Here is a 20,331-nt window from a genome sequence, read left to right as displayed (position 1 = left end):
CTGTGAACATAGGCAGACAGACAAGAGCAAACACCAGCAGAAACCAAGTAGAAGCAAGGGGTTTAACTCTCTCCTGACTGTGCCTCTCTTTTGACCAGCGTATTCTTTAAAGCTGAAGTCCCGCAGAGGCAGGGGAGAGCATGTGGAATGCGTGATGCCGTAGCAGCTTTGCTGCCAGGGATGGTGGGTGGCAAAGGACATGTCCCTCACTCCCTCTAAAACAAATACGTTCAAACAAAGAGGTGAAGGCTGAAAATTCATCCAGACATGAGATGAAAGCTCACAAATGATTACATTCTGTGGGAGGAACAACCCGGATTTGTTGAGGATCTTAATCAGTAGGGAAAGCTGCAAACCCTATGGAGAGTTTGAGCAATAATCTGTTAGGAATTAAGTTAGAAATGCAGGTTGTCCAGGCTGCCGTCACATCTCTGCACCCTTTGACTTGTCTGAGATTTTTCCATTGTTTTGTATAAAGGGTGTAAAATGGAGAAAGTTTCTTTTTCCTGCTCAGCCCAAAAGAATTTGGAAGATCCTTTCAGATAGAGGAACAAGAAACTCTATCACAGATCCTCTGCGTGCGTCTTTTTTTTTTCCCCGTAGGAAAAAAATTAAGGGATTTGAAGGATTTTTGTCATAAATAAGCTTATGAATCTTGGGCATGTGATGTTTACAGTTTAAGAGTAACTTTCAATTCAGAAAGGACTGTTCCTTAGAAGAGAAATAATACTTCATACTCCACAATAGCAATAAAAATCTAGCAAATAATTAATGAGCATTGGTTGAATTGTTATTATAATTAAAAATTCCATCTTGAGCTAACTATATGCCAGTAAAAGCCAAGTCTTCATATTTACTGTTACAAGGAAGTTGAAAACAGAAAAAGAAAACACGATTGGCAGTCTCCGGAACTGTAGTAGAGAGGTGTTCAGCCAACCCCTGGAGAACAAGCCTTTCCTGCAGGGAATTCTCTATTTAAACAATGCTCCAAGTGCTAATTCAGGCTACGGAAAAATAGACATATGCAGCCAGCAGATGGGTTGCAAACATGGCATATATGATATAGATAAGCTGGCTGTAAGTGAGATTCTGAAAATCGTCGTGCTGGTGTACAAAATAGCTTACTACCCTTCCCTCTCCTTAGATATTTCCCCTGAACGTATATAATAACATGAAGTTAATTACATGTGCTGGTGCTGTATTCCACCACTTCCAAATATCCATAAAATCTAAAGATTCTTAGAGTGCAGCAGAACTGTACGGGAGACTATTATATTTCTACAAAAAAACGCCATCTACACCAGATCTACATTGTGAGATCTGTTTGAAAAAAAAATAAAATACGCAAGACTTAAATTACTATCATTTGAGTGTCCTTCTGACTTCTGTGATCTGTCTGTGCTACCAAATAAAGCAGGCAGGGGCTGCAGCTTTCATCTCCGTAGCTTTCATCTCCAAAGCTCAATGCCCTTTGTCTCCCCGCTCCCCAAACCATGTTGGCCTCTTCTCTAGTTCCTGTACCCAGGTATGTTACTGTTCCCCAACCCATGCCTCGGCATCGTCACATGTGGTACTTACCGAATCAGTGCTTTTACTTAAAATTCTTCACCCAGAGTTCTTTAGGTACAAAAAAGAGGGCTGGTAGAAGCACTTTCTCCCCATTTTACAGATGTGGAAATCAAGACATATGGGGAAAGTTGAGTGACAAGGTTTGCATAAGGCGGCAATGGCAAAAGTCCACATAAGATAAAGGTCATCTCATTTCTGCACCCCTTGTTCCTCTGTTCAGATACATCAATATCTGAGAGAAGACATAGTGGGTTTTGTGTCATTATTTTTTTTCTGAGTGGGAAGTGTAACCAATTCATAAAACCTAAGAAAATACTTTTCCTTTGGCTTTCAAAAAGGACATGTTCTAAAATTGCTAGCTCATTAAATTGCAGGAAAAGGTTTGAAAGTTGTCTATGAGAGTAAACAAATCAGAACTGCAACGAGCCATGAGGAAAGCCAGGGTTCTGCGGATGAGGTGTTTGTTCTTGGCTGCAGTGTCTGGAAGGGAGGTCGCCCTAATCCCTGTTACCACCAGAATTTTTCTCAGATAAGAAAAATAAGCTTAAAAATGAGCTGTGAGACAGGGCTGGTGACTTTAGAAGCCTGGGAAGTTTTACTTTGCTTTACATTTTTACTTATATTTATTCACAAAGTAAATCTTTGACAGAAATTAAGCAAAAAATGCCCACATTGACTTTGGTGAATATTCTAGATTTAGGCATGAACTCTACTTACCTCACCCTTTCTGTTTTGTAGCTTAAGGTGCTTTGCTGCTTCATCCTTCTGTGTCTTTTTCTCCCTTCATTTTCCTTGCCTGACAGAGTTTCTTGGGTTCTTATTATTTCTTTCCTCCCTCAGAGTCTTTGTCGGTTTTAAATAACAAAAGATTTTTTCTCTGCTGAAGAGCCTAATACGAGTACTTATCTTTTTCTCTTTATATTTTCTTTAGCTTGTTGCAGCACTACAATCCTATATGTAGCAGCTTAAAAGAAGGAGACAAGATTTTTTTGTTATTTATTGAAACATCAAAATGCATCCACTACTTAGCTATTATTTGCTACGGGAAAGAACCTCCTTAACTAAACATGAAAACTAAAATTTCAATTAGGTTCTTAAAATACAGTGGGCTATAAATAGAACGTGAATAGTGCAGCTGGGCAGCATTATAATAGAATTTCCTTCCGTTATATAAGGGAGATAGGGATGACCTTCATCACTCACTGTAAACTCTCTCTTTTATGAATTACGAGCCATTCAACTATTAGTGGAATTAAAATCTATAACACTGCCAATCATTGCCGCGTGTCCCTGTGGGGCCCTTCGTCTTGCTGTCAACATGAGGGAGCCTGCAGTCTCTGCAGATCTATGCCAATGATATGTTTATAGCCCAAGCAAAGGAATAGCGTGCTTCTTTCCTTTTCTGTACTTGAACAACTTTGTACAATCCCTTCATGATTTTACACTTCAGGAGCAGCAATGTAAATTAATGATCACTGGTGTATGGACTGAGAGTCATGGTAGCAAGTCACTGGTAAGAAAGCGGAGGGAAGAATGTTTTGAATTTAAGCACACATATAATATATGTGATACCCTGAACAAAGGGTAGAAGACCACAACCGAAGACTAAGTTCAAATCAGGATGTCAAATCAATTCCTAGCCAAAACTTTGAGTTGCTTTGTGGCTTCTTTTGTTTGTTTTCCTTAAATGGCCTCTGAACTAAATACTTGGAAATTTACCGTAATTCATACCAGAGCTGATCTGGAACAGCTTTTTGCAAAGCTGAACCCAAACTAAGCTGACAATGTGCTGGTTGCATCCTTGGTTCATATATATGAAAGTCATAACTCATGTTTATGACTGACTTGACTCCTCACTTGAGGAAACTCGTGATCTTTGGTCAGTACACTGGCCAAGTAAAGCCTTCCTTCCCGCCCATTAGAAAAGAGGTAACAGCTGGCCAAACTAGCTCTTCTCTTTTCAGACAAATCAATTCTCTTTTGCTTAGGACGTGGCTACTATTACCCACCAAGTGACACATTTAGTGATAGCACCACTGTGTTAGTCCTATTTCTAACGTGCAAAGGGAGCTACGTAACTTTCAAACACTGATAGATATCTAAAATGGGTTTGTCAGTGTATTTCAAGGTGTACAAGTTTTCTTGCTACCTTGAAGAAAATAATTTACTTTTGTTTTTCAAGGTAGGGCTAACAAGGAAACAGAAGCATGTGTTACAGTTAAGATGAGGTGCTGTACTGACAATGACGGACAAAGTGAAAGCAAAACCACATCTTTGTCAATGACCAGAAACAGAGGCCCAGGACCTCTTAATTAATCTTTCTAATGGGGATTGGCACAATTGGTTTCACAGAATCTTGTTGAAAAACGTATTCTTTTTTTGTTTTCTTTTACACTATTCCTGGATGCCCCTAGGTCATCATGGCTAATTAGGTGTTCTGAATTATCATCTGCAGTTGTTACAAATGTCACCTCCTTTGATGCTACTGGGTGTGTAAATGAGAGACTGTCATAGTTTCAGTTATTGGTGGGGTCTGTGATTGATCAATTTTTGACAACAAAGAATTGTTAACAGGGCTGTGTGGTGAAGCAGTCAGTGGAAAATTCCCTTTCATAACATTTCTATCTAATTTTGGAGCGCCGCCACTGCCACACATGAAATAACAACACGATTGAATTTCTTTTTGCTGGCATTTAGCAGGACCTATGGGGGTGTGCAGAAATCAATGGGGGATCAGGAGTCTGGAAAATTACATACTTGAAGAATTAATGAACTATAATTCCGTATTACATTCTCAATCACATTTTGCTTCCTTTTCATTAATGGAACTAAATTAGTTTTCCATGGACAGAGTACTTTAAAAAAATGCAATCATGCCCTTGCTAGGATTAAAAAAAAAAAAAAAGACGACCTGTTTTAACAATAGTTATTTTTTTGTGCAACATGACAGTTGGAAATTTTTAGTGACAAACATATCTGCAGCAGTGACTCAACCTGTTGAAGCAATTTTTAATGTGACATTTATAGCCCCAGCACTAGTTTCCTGCCCTTTGAGCCAGATTATGGTTTTAAGGTGACTCAGCTAGAATTTCTGGTAGATCTGGGAGGTGTAGAGATAGAAGCAGCAACTCCAAAGACACTCAAAATGCATTTTTTCTGACACAGGCCTAATTCATTATCCAGGGGAGCAGGGGGAGAAAAGGCCACGGTCTTCACTCTTCTCTGAAGGCTGCATCTGAGATAACCAATGTTTCTAATGCTATATCAAGAAAGTCCTTTTGCTCACCAAATTATGTTATGCTAGGATAAAATGTGAGTGACTTTTCTCTTTGCTGTGCCCCACAGGCCAGCTGTAGTCCAGCTCTTCATAACTTAAACTTGTAACTGAATGAAATGTTGGGCGGGAAATGCAGTTAAACTCAAGAATATTCTGTGGTTTAATGAAAACTTGGATGTGAGAAGCCATACAGTGAAAAGCATGCGCTAGTACTCACAACATGATATCATAACTTTAAAGAGTCACTGATGGCTGAACAAATCATAGTGAGATTGTAAACAAAATCAGGCTCTAGGACTTTTATTGACCAAGGAAGAAAGTTCCTTTGGGAATCAACAGCAGCGTTAGAAGAAAGGAGCTGATCAGACTTTACAAAACAGATTTAAAAAGCATTCTAAATAACTTTTGTTTTCTGGCATAACTGATACCTTCATGGATTATTTCAGCAATCTCAGTTTCTGTATTCTTGGGGGTTTTATTCCTCTGTGTGATATTTATATGCACGTGATATATGGGAATGTAGTGGGATGGAAATCCCAAAAGATGATATTTTGTTTTAACAACAAGATAGTTCCAGTGTATTGAACTAGTTTCAGGCTCTTATATCTCTCCACTGGGACCAGTTTTTTGCGTAAGATCTCCAATCAAAGGTCTGATTGAACAGCAGGGTCTTCTCAAATATCATCATATTAGAAATCTGCTGTCACATGAAAACCAATACAAACACTTTTCTCTTCTTAAATGCGAGAGATGGGACTCTAGAACTTGCAGTAGAGATAATGAACTCTTTTCAAAGCTACTCCAGAAAATTGAGTTTTGAGAGCAAATACATTGTGCAATACAGTGAACTTCTATTTTGTCCTACTGAATAAGGCCTTTTCCCCCTTGTATACGTATTTACTAAAGTCAGATAACTCAGATATCATCTTAATCCTAATGAACATTCTGTTATCTAAGCATAAGTCTGAATAGTTGGGACATAGTCTTTTATACCCAAGTCAGACGTAACGTCCTTGAAAATGTATGGACGTATGCAAAGACATATCAGAGTCTGACTGTTCCAAATGTACCCATGAAAAAAAATATTGAAGATTTCTCTTTTTAAACAGCTTCATAGTCCCCTAAACCACTTTTTCAGTAGTCTGTCTCTGAAATTATTTGTCTCTCAGTGTTTGCACTTTATTTATACTCTATATGGGGCTGGGATGTGGGTGGCTCTGGAGGTTAGCATTAGTCTGGAAAAACTGTTGCCTTTGAAATGAGATCTCAAATTTAGCCTAAGTCAGTAGTGACTGAACATTATGGAAGTTACTGGCTGCTCATTAATCTTTATAAATATACCCAGTGATAATAACCCAATTAGCACTGGGACAGATTATTGTAATTGGGATTAATTGGCAGTCTTAACCGACTGCCATGTATTATACTGTCCCAGAAAAACTTCCAGGATGGAAATAACTAAATTGTAAGTATTCACAGCTGCCAATCTGTGGTGTTGCCTTCTTGACGGGAGAGGCCTACTGGGGCTTTGGTTTGTATTGACCTGGATAAAGCAGTTACGAAAGAAAGGCTTTTAGGACTAAGTTGTGCTCTGCGTCTCCGTAACTTTGTGCTTGATGGTGGCATACAGGCTTTTCTGAGAGGAGGATTTGATGATTAATATTTCAGTCTTGGATTGAGTAAAATAAAATGGTATAAATCCCCTCTTCTTCCCCCATGCCATGGTTCTTTGTTGAGTGCAGCTTGACCACATTAGAGAGCTCAGTCCTATTGCTGGATGAAAGAGCACTGCTATCTTTCAAATTGGCAATTTTATACCACTTTCAATCTTCAAAAGCTCTTATTATACAGAAATTCTCTAATAATATTCATCAGACAGCTAGCTTTCCTTTTTTCTTACTGTACCAGTGGATAATTTACTAATGATCTTATTTTACTCTTCAGGGAGTAGGGTTTTCTCAGTCTCCCCAAGAGCAAGGGGTATAACAGCTGAAACTTGCCACAATTCAGGAAATGAGTGATTCTGAGGTATAAAGGTGATTTGGAAGAGCAAGGATTTTTCCTGTCAAGGGGAGCTAGGTGTATACAGCACTTACTTTCAAAATGTCAGTGACTGTGTTTCTACTTTATTAGAGTGGGGCTCCAGTTAACAAAAAAAAATAAATAAAAAATTAGGGGTTTTTTTTCCAGTTGAAAAACGGGTAACAAAATATGGAAATAACCAAGCTGACTGAATTCAGCTTAAGAAAAATGCACAGGAGAAAACCTGAATATTTGAAAACCAAATCACATGCAACATAAGTTTGAAATAACCAGTTACCCTTTGTGGCAGTAGGGTATGTACAGTATTGCCATGAGTGTGTCCATGAGTTACATAGGGCAGAGAGAGTCCCCATGTTCCTGGTGCCTTGTGGGCTCATCAGTCTCACAGGTGTGTTGTGTTCTCCAGCCACAGTGTTTCAAGAGCCAAAATCACAAAACTTCTGCCGTGCAAACCCTGTAGGGTGAAGTACAGCCAGAGCAGGCGTTGCTGAAGTGCGACGGTACAGCTGTGTAGCTGCTCTCCAGCTTGGGGGGAAGGTTGCTTTTAGCGACTGTCTCAATATTGCTTTCTCTTCCAAACCTGGACACTCCTATCAGTGGGGTGGCAGATTTGGTATGTGCAATTGTGCTCTTTATTTGAAAAGCAAAGAGAAAACTCGAGAAAAATGCCACCTCCATGATAATCAATGGGAGTTCTGCCATAAATTGGAGCACGGCCAGGATGAGTCTGTTTGCTCTGGCCCATCACACATATGAGACTCTTATTTTCCTTCCAGATAGGGTTGCTTTCCTTGCTTCTTATAGCCAGTTAAAGAATGGGACTTGCATACTCAGAATGTCTGTTTTATCTATTTCCTTAAAAATGTCATCACCTGCTATTGAAAAAATACATCCCTCCTTTCCTTCTACTTAAACATTTTGTTTAATTTTTTTCATAAGTGAAAATATAAAACCTTTCAGTAACTTCCGTCTATAGAGTAATATTTCATTCTTCATGCCTTTCTAGTATAGCATCAAACAGGACTTCGTTAGTGCTGTTAATGTTCCATATAGCCCACTGATACACCATAGCCACTGGCCAAGCAAAACTTCAATCAGTTTTTCTTCTCTTCTCAGCTCACACCTCTGACTGAGCAGCTGCAAGATGATTCATCAGAGAATGTTTCACCATAGGACAGAGAAAAATTATTTCTGGCTGCTTTTCCCATACTAATAAGATAATTTCAGTTGTAGAGACTTTTGCAGCACTTCCTGAGCCATGCTATGCCCATTTGAAAATAGAAATCCTTTTATCCAAATGTCAAGAAAATTTTCCATTAAATCAGTGCTTTGGCTCTGCAAAAAAAAAATTCTGCTGCGTTTTCTTGTTTAACAGGGTTGCGACAGTTATATTTTGTCCCATAACAGAGCAAGTTTCTACTAAAATTAATGATCAGCATTACCTGTGAGATTTAGAACACAGTTCTGTGCATAAGGAACATCTATATTCTGAAACCCACTGGCACGTGCTGTAAAATGTCGTTTGCCTAAAAAGTTAATGGTGAGAAGAATTGTTCTGGATTTCTTTTGTTTGCTGCAAAATCACATAAGGAGTAACGGGCTATTCAGCATCGGTGCAGCAATGGTTCCAATGCAAAGGGAAGAGGGATGGTTTCAGGCAAACAACCTGTTAAGAACAGTACATTTCTTAAGGACCAGCAGCGTGCTTCCATCCACGCTTGTTACGGGAGGGCTTCTTACGTGACGCCCCTAAACTTCACATGCAGCCATAACAAAACCAGAAGAATGTATTTCTTTGTTTATTGGCATCTGTAAAAGCATTTCATCCCAAGTAATATTTCTTGTGAGATAGGTTTGTCAGCTAGTTTGCAAATAAATACAGAAAAGCGGCTTTTGTTGTCAGTTTACCAATATTGACGTGACATTCAAGGCTTGTTTTTCCTGAATAATCAGTAACTGACTTCATCAGAATGCATTCAGCCTGTGCCTGCAATACTGTGCTTATAATTATAAGGTTTACAGATTCACAAATAAATTGTTCTGAAGAGAGGAACAGAGGCTTTCTTTAATTCATATCTGTTACTTTGACCTAAATAACACTTTTTTTTCCACCTCATCACCAATAAATACATTTCATGTTGCCAAAGAAGAAATGTATGCCATCCATTGTCTTAATGTATGTTATTGAGTATGAAGTTTCAAACTGAGTCTGAACAACACCTCTGCTCTTTCAGCCTCTCAGGTTACATGCTTCATTGATTTTCTGGGGCTTGGAGCTTTGTCCAACCCCAACAGGTTATCTTATACAGACCAGGTGATGCCAAGCATGTAGCATGGTAACTCAGATTCTGTTCTGCCAGGCAAGCCATCTCCCAGGCAGCGTATTCCCCAGTGGTAAGGGAACTTCTAGATTGTAGTCCTTTCTTCTTTTCCTTTCCTTTTTCTTAAGTAATCTGTGGGTATGTGAGCGAATAGCAGTAGATAAGGCGCAGACTGCAAACCAACCTTTTCTCACTACACTAACATAATTTTCATTGATCTTCCTCTGATCTCTCAAACACCTCTGAGGTCCCACTGGCTCCTGGCTGCTCACAAGAAAAAGGCCAGAGTTTATACTGATTTAGAGAGAGACACGCTGAACAGGAAGGTGGTAAAGGTTTGGCATTTCTCAGTCCTGCAGCAGGACTGCTTAGATGATTCTTCTGGATTCATAGTGGAGTTGAAAATTCTGTGTTTTTAACCAGTAGAGACTTACGAGTTAATTTGTGGTGCACAAAGCATGAAAACGCATTCTTGGTGCAATATTCCAGCAGGAGTACTGGTAACTTTCATCATCATAAATGCTGGTAATGTACACCAGGCGTGCCCGGTTAGAGAGACTGTGAATAGAAAAAAATCAGACTGAGTCACCATAACGAAGATTTCTAATGAAATCTCATCAAGTATCTGTAAAGCTTTGAAAAACCAATGCACTCATGATATGGTTGTAAGGTTATTCCAAAGAGATGTTATTTGCATGTAAATAAAATACCCAGAGCACATCCCACCTACCCCCTGACGTGTATAGGAAAAATGCAGCTCAAAACCAAATGTGGGTGACTGGTGATACCTTATAGTTTATGCAGGCATCCCCCACATACTTAATAAATTTCTTGCCTTCAAATGTGGAACGACGTGTTTTCGTTGGATAAGGAAGCCTTGGGGTTTTTTCAAGTTTGTGTTTGAATAGATTTCATAAGAGACCAGAGTGAGTATATCTTTATCTGTGCACACATTAGTATTCTCGGAAAGAGATTTGTTACCTTATTGCAGCTCACAATTAATTTTCTTAGCCAGTTCATACTTTCTCCTGTGCAAATAACAGATGACATAAATGGGAGCTAACAGGGACTGTGGGCAGAATTTTGACGTATTTTACATATATCTCAGTGGTCACATCACACCTTTCCTTCGTATCCGCATCCCGGAGGATACTGGATCAACTGCTGAGGTACTTCTAAGAGTCTGAGTCTTAATTTGTTATCTTAGTTCTTCGTTTTAAAGAGTCAACCTTTTAGAGAAAGGTTGAATCCTTACTTTGGCCAGAATGGCCAGTACATCAAGGGCTTATTCATTACTTAAACTCATGGTGTTAGGGTTTAGAGCATTTTGTTTCTGAAGGCAGTTTGCATGTGTTGTGTCGCCCTCTGTGCCAGTTCCATAGACACCTCTCAGTCAGCTTGCTGCTCAAGTAGGTATGCTACCTCTGGTATAAACCACAGTGATAGTGCTATGAATCTGATAAGGAAGGACACGTTTTTGTCCCTGTTTAACTCCATTCTCCTGGCATTCCCTAACTGTTAACACTCATACTCTGGGACCTGATCTTGTAATACAGCTTACTGTGTAACGGAAGGCACTGGAAATGAACATGTTGCAAAGTTCTCTGCATCTCTGCCAAGTCCATGAGGTCAGGTGTCTGCAGGATGTGCTTTGGTGGATTTTGGATCTAGCGAGTGCCTCCAGAAATCCATTCTACGGTCAGTTGTTACTCTGAGGTTTAGTCAGTGGAAGTTCATCTTTTAACAAACACATATCCCAGAGGAATTATCAGGAGGAGGAGAACGTGTTGTATTTCATCTTCAGGGTCTAAGCATTTGTTTGTAATCCCAGCTGTTCTCTTTGATGGTGAGAGAGGAGACTGCAGTCAGTTATGTCGACAGAGGTGCTGGTGTAAGTCAACAGAAACTGCACAAGATAGGGAAGCCCTACTAACCTACAATCGGTGTCACCAAGAGCATAAGCAAGGGTCAGAGTGAGTATTTAAGGCCCCTAGAAACAATCTTTGTTTATCAGGCAGCCTGCACTTCTCAAAGGGTTAATGTCTTATTATTTGAACTGGGATCCCACTCCTTTCGTCATACTGTGGGCAATTTACACAGATGTCAGGTTATCTGTCATGTGTTGTGACAAAAAGAGTTGCTAATATGTAAACAGTAAATTGGGATTAGCAGAACCTCCACTGTTGGCAGGGCCAACACCATTACCCAAGGCCTTTATGGAAATGCTTGAAAACTTTACTGCAAATAATTCTGGAAATTCAATTGTCAGTAATGAAAATACTTCTGTGAAACCCAGAACTAGTGGAGACATTGTTTTTCCATCAGATGAACGTACCAGTTACCTCTGTGTGAATTTTCTCCTTTTTTTTGCTATTCTTGATAAACAGACATCGATGAATGCTCAGATGGCTTTGTTCAGTGCGACAGCCGTGCTAACTGCATTAACCTGCCTGGTTGGTACCACTGTGAGTGCAGAGATGGCTACCATGACAATGGGATGTTTTCACCAAGTGGAGAATCCTGTGAAGGTCAGTATTTAAAAAAGGGGGCTAGAGTTATGACTCGCATTACATTAATATCTAGTATCTCTGACTGTACTGGTCAAGTATTGTCTTGGACACTGTACCGATGAAAGTTAAACCTTGCCCCAAAGCAATCGTGGTCTAAATAAGCATCATAAACAAAAGGCAAAAGAATATAAAGTATTAATATTCCTAACATGTAGGTGGAGCGTTAGTGGCCATTTCTGTGATTTGCTAAGATAATATGTGAAATCAGGCACGGTGCCTAAAACACAGTTTCCCTGGCCCTACATCTACTTCTGTGCATGGTCTTTGCATAAGTGATTTCCCGTGGGCTGATGGTGTGCACTATAATCAGTCACTCCACAGTAATCTGTTTATATGTCAGGTTCTTTATATGTAGAAATGGGCCTCAATCCAGACCTCAGTTCCTCCACTTCATTCCTCGTACACTGAAATAGTCTGCGATGAAAATATTTCCCATGGCAAAGAATGATTATGCAGCCCTGACACCCTTACCCACACCTGGGTTAATACCGCTCTGCTCCTCCTGTGCATAGGCGAATGGGTTGTAGAAAGTTGCAATCTGAAGAACAACCTTATAAAACGGGAAGCTCAGTGGACTTAGGGCTGGGGCAAGGTGCAGGGGACAAGAAAGTGACGGGGGACAAGGAGATGGGAAGGTTTTCTTTGTTTATGAATGCCAGAACAGCAGGTTACTAAGAACACAGTTATTTTCAGATGCACATCTCTTAGTATGGAGTGTTACTCAGCTTTTAAGATATTGCGTGCTGCCGCTTTTAAATAAGAGAACAAACTAACCTGTTTTGCCATGGACTACTTAGGGCACAATTAGGAGAAGGGAGAACCCTTCTGCCTCCGAGTGCTGAAATATTCAGTGCTCACACAGTATAAGCTTTCCTGCCTTGCTGTTTAAACTCACATTGGTGGGCTGCATCGGTCCCAAAGGCAAGCAATTGAATTAATTTCACTAAGGCAGACACACAGACAGTTCTCCAGGAGCGAGAATGACCTTTTCGGTATCCCCATCATCAATACTTTATTTCAACACATTTTCACCACAGCTGAAAGCCTGTTTTCCCAGGAGGAATCAGCAATTTGAGTCAGCCACTGCTTTCATAAGTTGAGCTTTCTTTGTCAAGAGCTAGCTAAATGTCAGTGTTAGCTGGCCAGGTGTTAGAACAAGAAGGTGCGAAGAAGAAGTTGTGATCTCTCTGATTATAACGTTGCCCTTCTGTCACTCTGGCACAGGTAATACTCTAGCTAGGCATTTATCGAAATGTTCTCAATACCCCAAGTTTTCTCTTCAATGCCAATATAACATTTGTCTCGTGGGTTGAAGGTAGTGGTTTGGCGTGTGCTGTCTCAAGAGATGTACATGATACAAAGTGGCTCTTCAAGATGTGTGCAAACAAGCAACGATTAAGCAGCAATTTCTACGCAAAGGAAAAGCCAAGGAGAAAGAAATATGGGGAGTGCTATATGTATGCAGAAGTGGCAATTATTAGAATGTTTTGACCTTTTCTACAAAGCACCAGCAGTTCTTTATTAAACATACACAGAGAATAACAAGTAATTAGAATTAAGTCACAGATGCCAGGAAACTATCTTTGTTGCTGATAACCCTAGTCAGTAAAAGTGGAACACTTTTAATTTGATTGATTGCAGCTCCAAGTTTTGGAATGCATAGCAACTTGAGATAGGAAGGAAGGTTAGATCGTTTATTAGTTTTACTACATCACTTTTTATTGGATTGAAGCCTGTGACATTGTGTTTCAGACAGAAAATAAAACCTGAGAAAGGTATGAGGAGAGCCTAAAATCCATTGCGGTATGGAAAGTTAAACTTCCAGTAGTAGAACACAGTAGCGCAAAAGCAATTGGTTTCTCTGCTGTCAGATCTTTCCGCTATGAGAGATTCCCCTACTGGGTTTAAAGACATAAGAAAATGGATTTCTTTTGGCACTTCTTCAGTATCCCCTAGTTAGAGGTGATTAGATTGAGCTGTTGGTGGTTGGTCTTTTAGACACCCACTGTAACAGGGGAGCAGCTTCCAGGCTATACTAATCTCAGATTTCAAATCTCAGTTCTCCACTTCCCACCTGCAGGTGTATGAGCTTCTTGCTGCATCCAGGGCCAGTGCCCTCTGAAGGTTTCTGGCTTGTGCAAGTGCTACAGCTTGCAGAACCATAGAAGGAACAGCGCTGAATTGCACCAAAGAGAAACTGAGCCTGCCTTGATTTCTTTCTTGGGGCTACAAAGAATTTAAACCTCATAGGGATTAGGAAATGTTCTTCGGGGGCTTGTCCATTTTGCTTTCTAAGAGGACCACTTCAAAGTAGTGTTTATATAGACTTATCTTCGGCTCATCTTTTTTAAGTTTTAGTTGCTTTGAAGAAAGTTCCCTCTTTCAGCTGAGACAACCTTTAAAAGCCAAGGAAGCGTGGGTTCGAAACTTTTCTTTCTTGATTGTTCTCTATGGTCTGCCTCAAATCTGGGTCTGTCCGTGTCCCCTGGACGTGTGCTGACAGTACTACAGAAAGAATTCTGTGATCAGTGTTAGTCAGAAATTTGTTTCCTTCAGCAAGGGCTCCAGTTTTAAAGATTCAGGTGGAAACACCTCTGTTAAGATCACAGAAGCACGGGAGCATTTCCTTAAAAACCTTATTTTAACAGAATAACAAAACTGCACCTACCCCTTTTGCAGGAAATGGTCCCATTAGGACACCATACTAAAAATTCCCAGCTAGACGGGGACTCCTTGGTAGCAATTAGACTTTGTCAGTGCTTGATAATGAAATAATAGTTGCTGAATTGCCTGTTCTGCACTTATATTGACCTTGGCTACTGCTGCTTCTTTCACATGACTGAAAACATTGAGTACTTGGACTAATGTACTTGAACACAGAAATGCATAATCCCATTTTATTGTACCTACAGGCAACGGAAGACCTAGAGATTCCTTTGCTATTAGTTTTGCTTCACATTATACTCCTGGGTAGACCTGTGGTCTCTATAACAGTTACCGAGAGAAATGATGAGAAATGCAGCTGTAGGGCTTCAACCTCTTAGTAGCGCTTGTTGCTTTTCCCTTGGAAATAGAATTAGGTTATGCATCATCCTATTTCTGTAAAAGTGGTGAAAGATCAGCCGCTTAGTCTTTGAGAACTGCATGAGTTTGGGAAGTCTTAAATTTTATATATATGTAAATATAGCATTCAGCACGGTATATTATCTGGTACCTTCGTCTTTGCCCCCCTACACCTTTTCTTTATAGTTTCTTTACACAGTCTTATTGGTGCTCTCAAGGTTGTCTCTCATGTACCATTTCATAAAAGAGAGCTAGGCTAAGACAGTAGACATTGCAGCCTCAAGCTTCATTGCATTAAAAAAACTGTAACCACTGAGGGCAAAATCCTACAATAAGAACATTAAGGCCCAGTTAATATTTGCTCTGCAGTTCTGCATAAGGTCTGGATTCCTCTGAATTTGTCCCCTGCAATGTCTAAAAGCTTCCAAGATCAGTTGAAGAGAGAAGCTGTATTGGTCTGTACCAGAATAGCGTGGGTTATACCTCATCAGCTGTTGGACTTTTTGCATACTTCCACGTCCAAAGAATAGCTCACCTAATTAGTGCAGCCCCTTAGGATTTACCAAGAATATCTGGCAGGTACCAGCTGTTGTTGATACAGAATATGAGATCAACGTACCTTCACTCTCAGCAGGTACCACATTCTTGGAATGAGACAGGTGCAAATGAAAGGATTGGAAAGCATCAATCCAGAATGCCCAATTCAAAAAGGATCTTTTTGGTTGCAAGGGTTTATTTGTATGTGTATGTTCTGAAATGTCTGGCTAGGCTCCTTGTGTGCCGTCCTGCTTGCAGAAATAGAATCGCTTCCTTCTCTGTGTGATAGAGCAGGCTGCCAGACAACACAGAGGGCTGGGGCTCTACCAGAACAGTATTTTCCACAATCCAGGATAATCATGCACAGAATCACAGAATCACAGAATGGTTCGGGTTGGAAGGGACCTCAAAGATCACCTAGTTCCAACCCCCCTGCCATGGGCAGGGACACCTCCCACTAGACCAGGCTGCTCAAAGCCCCATCCAGCCTGGCCTTGAACACTTCCAGGGATGGGGCATCCACAGCTCCTCTGGGCAACCTGTTCCAGTGCCTCATTACCCTTACAGTAAAGAATTTCTTCCTGATATCCAATCTAAATCTACCCTCTTTCAGTTTGAATAATGAGGAATGGAGGCATATTACAAGCCTCAGGATGCTTCCCAGCCTTAATGGATGAACAGAGTCCAAAATGGTCACTTCAGCATCTATGTCTCTGGATCTGGAAGGCAGAGGAATTGCTGACTGTCAGGATGTCTGAATTTATCTCACAGTACATTCAGTATTTTAACTAGTACATGAAATTTCTTGTAGTTGAAAAACCGCTGTCAGTTTGGAGTCTTATACTTAGGCCTTTCTACAGCGCTGGTAATGTTTAACAGAAGCTTTGTTACTGATAGCGCTTAAGGAGACAGGAAATAAAGAATCACTACTCTTCAGCAGGAAATCTTACTAGCACTCCAAAAGCTCCATTGAAATCCTTTTGCCTTTATTCATGATCATAATCATGATCAACAAATAAAACCATAAAGTGACTTTTTTTTTCCATCCATCCCAAACAGAGCTATAGGCATTAAGGCTTCATTATTGAGTTTGGGAATGCAACTTAAACATCACCAGAGAGAAGACAGGTATGGAGACACATTAGTATTTAAATATTCTGGAGTGTGGGCTGGGTACAAACTTGGCAGAGTTTCTCATCTTTTATAAAAGGACTAATAAAACAGAAACTCGACCACTACATTTTAGCAGACAGTAATTTGAACACATTTACTGTATGAGGAAACAACATTTCTGTGAAGCTGGTATTACCGGCATCTGAAGTCTCAGCTCTTCGTCTTCCACATCTGCTAAGCACTCTGACAGCTGGCTTGCATGAAGTCATGAATAAATTATTCACAATCCACTTGCTCTTTGAAGAATGATTACATCAGTCAATAGATTTACTTAGACCACAGAACAGAAACCAAAGTTTCTGCTCAGAAGAGCTTGGGCTCCCTATCAAAGGTACTCCTTCCTGTTTTGCCTTAAGCGAAAAGTATTCAGGTATCCTCATGTTGTCACCTTGCTGAGCTAATGCCACTCCTCAGAGCTAAAGTCACTGAGAAACTTCAGTTGCTTTAGAGCAAAGGAAATGTTCACCTTCCCAACCCAGCTCTTCCAACAGCGTGTTTCTCAATGGTAGAGGTGTTCATCTTCTCTTTACATAGATCACAATCTAACTGATATCAGAAAGATCTCCAGGGGAGATCTTGTCTGGCTTTATGTGAACGTCCTGCACGTAAGCCTGGATGGCTCATCAGAGGAGGGAAAGTTTTAACTTTCAGTCAGCTGCATAAGAATGTATCTCTGAGCCCTTTGTCATTCCCTAGCAAGGTGTACACAGGTTATTTTCTAATTATGCCTCGTTCATGTTCCTTGTGAGTTTATTGCAAGTTTTCTCATCTGTCGTTACGAATCTTGTATTTGTGGGGTTTTGCCCAAAGTATTATTGAGCTGTCATTAACTCCAAGATCTCTTTCCAGAATAGATCCAAAAGACTGATTTGATTTTTGAGCGGGTATTTCCCCTTGCACCTTACAATTGAGTCTCATCTGACATATTATTGTTTACTCAGCCAATATTATGAAATACTTCTATATTTCACTGTCAATTTTTTTGCTTTTAATACTTTCTTATCAACAGCCTTTTTCATCTCGCTGTTGATCCATTCCTCCAGATGACTAAGTATAGTGGGCAGCACACATTCTGGCACAGATTTTTGGGGCACTTCCCTGGAATAACTCTCCTTTGTAACAGCCTGACCATTTATTCCTGCCTTTTATAACTTACTAATTAACCCGCTATTAGTCTGTGAGTCAACAACCTCTTTTATTCCATGGCACATAGTTCCTTTAACAGCGTGTATTATGCAAAGGAGCTCGTGAAGTTTTCAAATAAAAATATTACATTATATGAAATGTATCCCCTCTTTAAAGTCTTTTTCATTAGCATAGTATATGTTTACTCTGAATCTATAATGTAGTATCTTTAAACAATCTTTCTATCTGAAAACGTTTTATCCTTTTGGCCACTAGTTTTAATTCATCTTTAAAAAGTCATCATTTTAACGTAATTCCCCCTTTGAAAAGAAAAGATTTTTTGCAGCCTGTTAAATTGCTTTAAGGATATTCAACTTGCGTACATCGTGGTCACTGTTGGTCACCAATACAGAGTAGTGGCTCAGTAGACAGGTTTTGAATTAGAGCCTGCACACTGGTCAGGGCCAAGTCAAATGATGCCTTGTCCCTTCGGGAATTCTTTGACTGTCTGTTCCAAGAAACAGTCAGTAAATCTGTTAAATACAGCCTTGGGTCACAACCTGGTGGGGCAATTTGAATTCCCGTTTTTATGGAGTTTTCTGCCTTTGCAGTCTCTCAAATATTACAAATGGAGTTTAGCCATTCCAGGTACTGTCACCATTTTGTATGACTTTAGTCCAATATTTTTCCCGTGTAGGCATGAAATCACTTGTGGTACAACTAACTCCTAGCTTTCTGTAACGTGTATCACTACTTCTTCATCCATGGTACTCCTTTGTCATTGCAGCATTAACTTGTACCCCGGGATGATGGTAAGAAAAGGAAAAGCGTGCCAGATCAAAGCCGCTGTAATTTGTAATGCAAGCTAGGTAAATAGGAAATTATCTTCAATTTAGCACTAGGTAACTAGTTACGTTTTGTTTGGTTTTTTTTCTGAGGGAAACCTCCAAGTCTCTTGAGACTTAATGTTCTAATGTCATAACATTCAAGCTGCTTAATTCCTAAGCAGCGTGTTGTAAATAGCCTGAGGTGAATTATTTTTATCTGCTTTGTTGTGCTTTTGGGGTTTTTTTTTTAAACAATAGGAAATCAATAATAACATGCCTCTGTGGATATACTGTAAATACTCAACCTGTCATCGTCCCCTCTCCCTTTTTCAGACGCAAAAGATGCAGGATGGCAGTGTACCCTGTCCATATGGTTATGGAATTTGGAGAGCTGGTTATGGCTGTAAACAAAATGTCAGTAACATAATTCACCATTCAGTATAAATCCAAAGTAAAAAAGCTGAACAAGGTTTTGCTTGGTGTGGATGATCTGTGTGCAAGTTCTTTGCAGATAATGCCTGAAGTTTGATGTGGATGAATAATGCAGATGAGAATTTCACGCATGCAAAGTTTGTGTTTCTCTTGCTACTTTATAAACACACTGCTGTTTCTGATTAGGTTAGAATCAAAACCTAAATAGCTCCTGCTTCGACCAGGGATATTTAAATTGCCCCATCCAGAACATCTATTTTAATGAATTAAACAACTGAAAAAACCAAGGTTGGGATTTTTCATAAGTTCTCAATGTTGGGTAAGCTCGGCTCAATACCAGAGTCAATGATGAAACCTCAATTATTTTCAGTAACAGCGCTCTAGCCGTTACCGTGTTGAAAAACAAACCTCAGAAGCATTTTCCTCATGGGCAAATTGTGAAGTACACTTGTACGTAAGTGCCAAATGCAGACTTAGTGTTCTAGGGTCACCATTTGTGTTTAAAGGAAACTGTTCTTATTTACATGACAGCTGAACTTCGTCCAAGTATCTCATTAAATATGGCTGCTTTCAGTTAAGTGGCCAGGTTGTTGAGAAATTACATTATTCATTTATGACACTAGCTACGTGAAAGCTTTGTACAAAAGAGTGTTTTAAACAAATGAACACAAGTGTCGGAAAGTCATTTATTAAAAATTACTTCAGTGATAAAGGGAATTGTGCTGTTAACCTGAATCATTATTTTTAAATAGGATTTGTGTTTGTTCTCTTTATTGCATAACTTAAAACCAGTTAGAGCGAGTATATGGAGATCTTAACTTTAAATTGACAGATTGTATGGATTTAAGAGACATTAAAGGAAGGAGAGAGCAGCTTTTCCATCCCTCTGCTCTGCCCAGACCAGCATCACTCAAACCGTTCCTGTTAGCTACTTGTCTAAAAACCTTCAAGGCTGGAGACTGCACAGCCTCCGCAGGGCCGTCTGTTCGCTAATTATGTATCCTTGCTGTTGGGATGGGTTTCCCTGTCTGATGTGCCCGCGATGCTTCAGCTGTTCAGGGCCATGCGAATAGCCACACTGAATTAGGTTCATGACCCCAGTTATCTTCTGCCTTGTTGCAACAGCATCTGACTCCAGATGCTTCAGAAGATAATGAAGCAGAAGATGTGGAGATCTGAGACAATTCGCCTGTTCTGGATTATCTGATATGTAAATAAGGGCACCATAGACCCTAATGCATGAAATGTAATCTCTCTTCCGAAATCTGTTAGCTTTACGAATTGAATACTCTTGCTAGCTTTATACACCTTTGGCTATGCATTTTTTTTCCCTTCTTAACATTCTATGGCAGTGAGTGTCGTAGTTTTTCTATGCGTTGTATGAAAAGTTTCTT

The 20,331-nt window shown here is 39.9% G+C and overlaps 1 protein-coding gene across 2 annotated transcripts in view; it reads left to right on the top strand.

Annotated features, from left to right (window-relative positions):
• Positions 1-20,331, top strand: part of NELL2 (neural EGFL like 2) — a 156,698-nt gene that overhangs the window by 126,993 nt on the left and 9,374 nt on the right. For both annotated transcript variants that reach the window (XM_074567442.1, XM_074567524.1), the window contains exon 16: positions 11,598-11,738. In XM_074567442.1, the coding sequence (XP_074423543.1) occupies positions 11,598-11,738 (141 nt within the window). The remainder of the gene's footprint in view (positions 1-11,597; positions 11,739-20,331) is intronic.

The sequence above is a fragment of the Larus michahellis genome, chromosome 1 (assembly GCF_964199755.1).
Source record: "Larus michahellis chromosome 1, bLarMic1.1, whole genome shotgun sequence".
NCBI classification, from domain to species: Eukaryota; Metazoa; Chordata; class Aves; order Charadriiformes; family Laridae; genus Larus; species Larus michahellis.
This window is presented reverse-complemented; position numbering and strand designations above follow the sequence as displayed.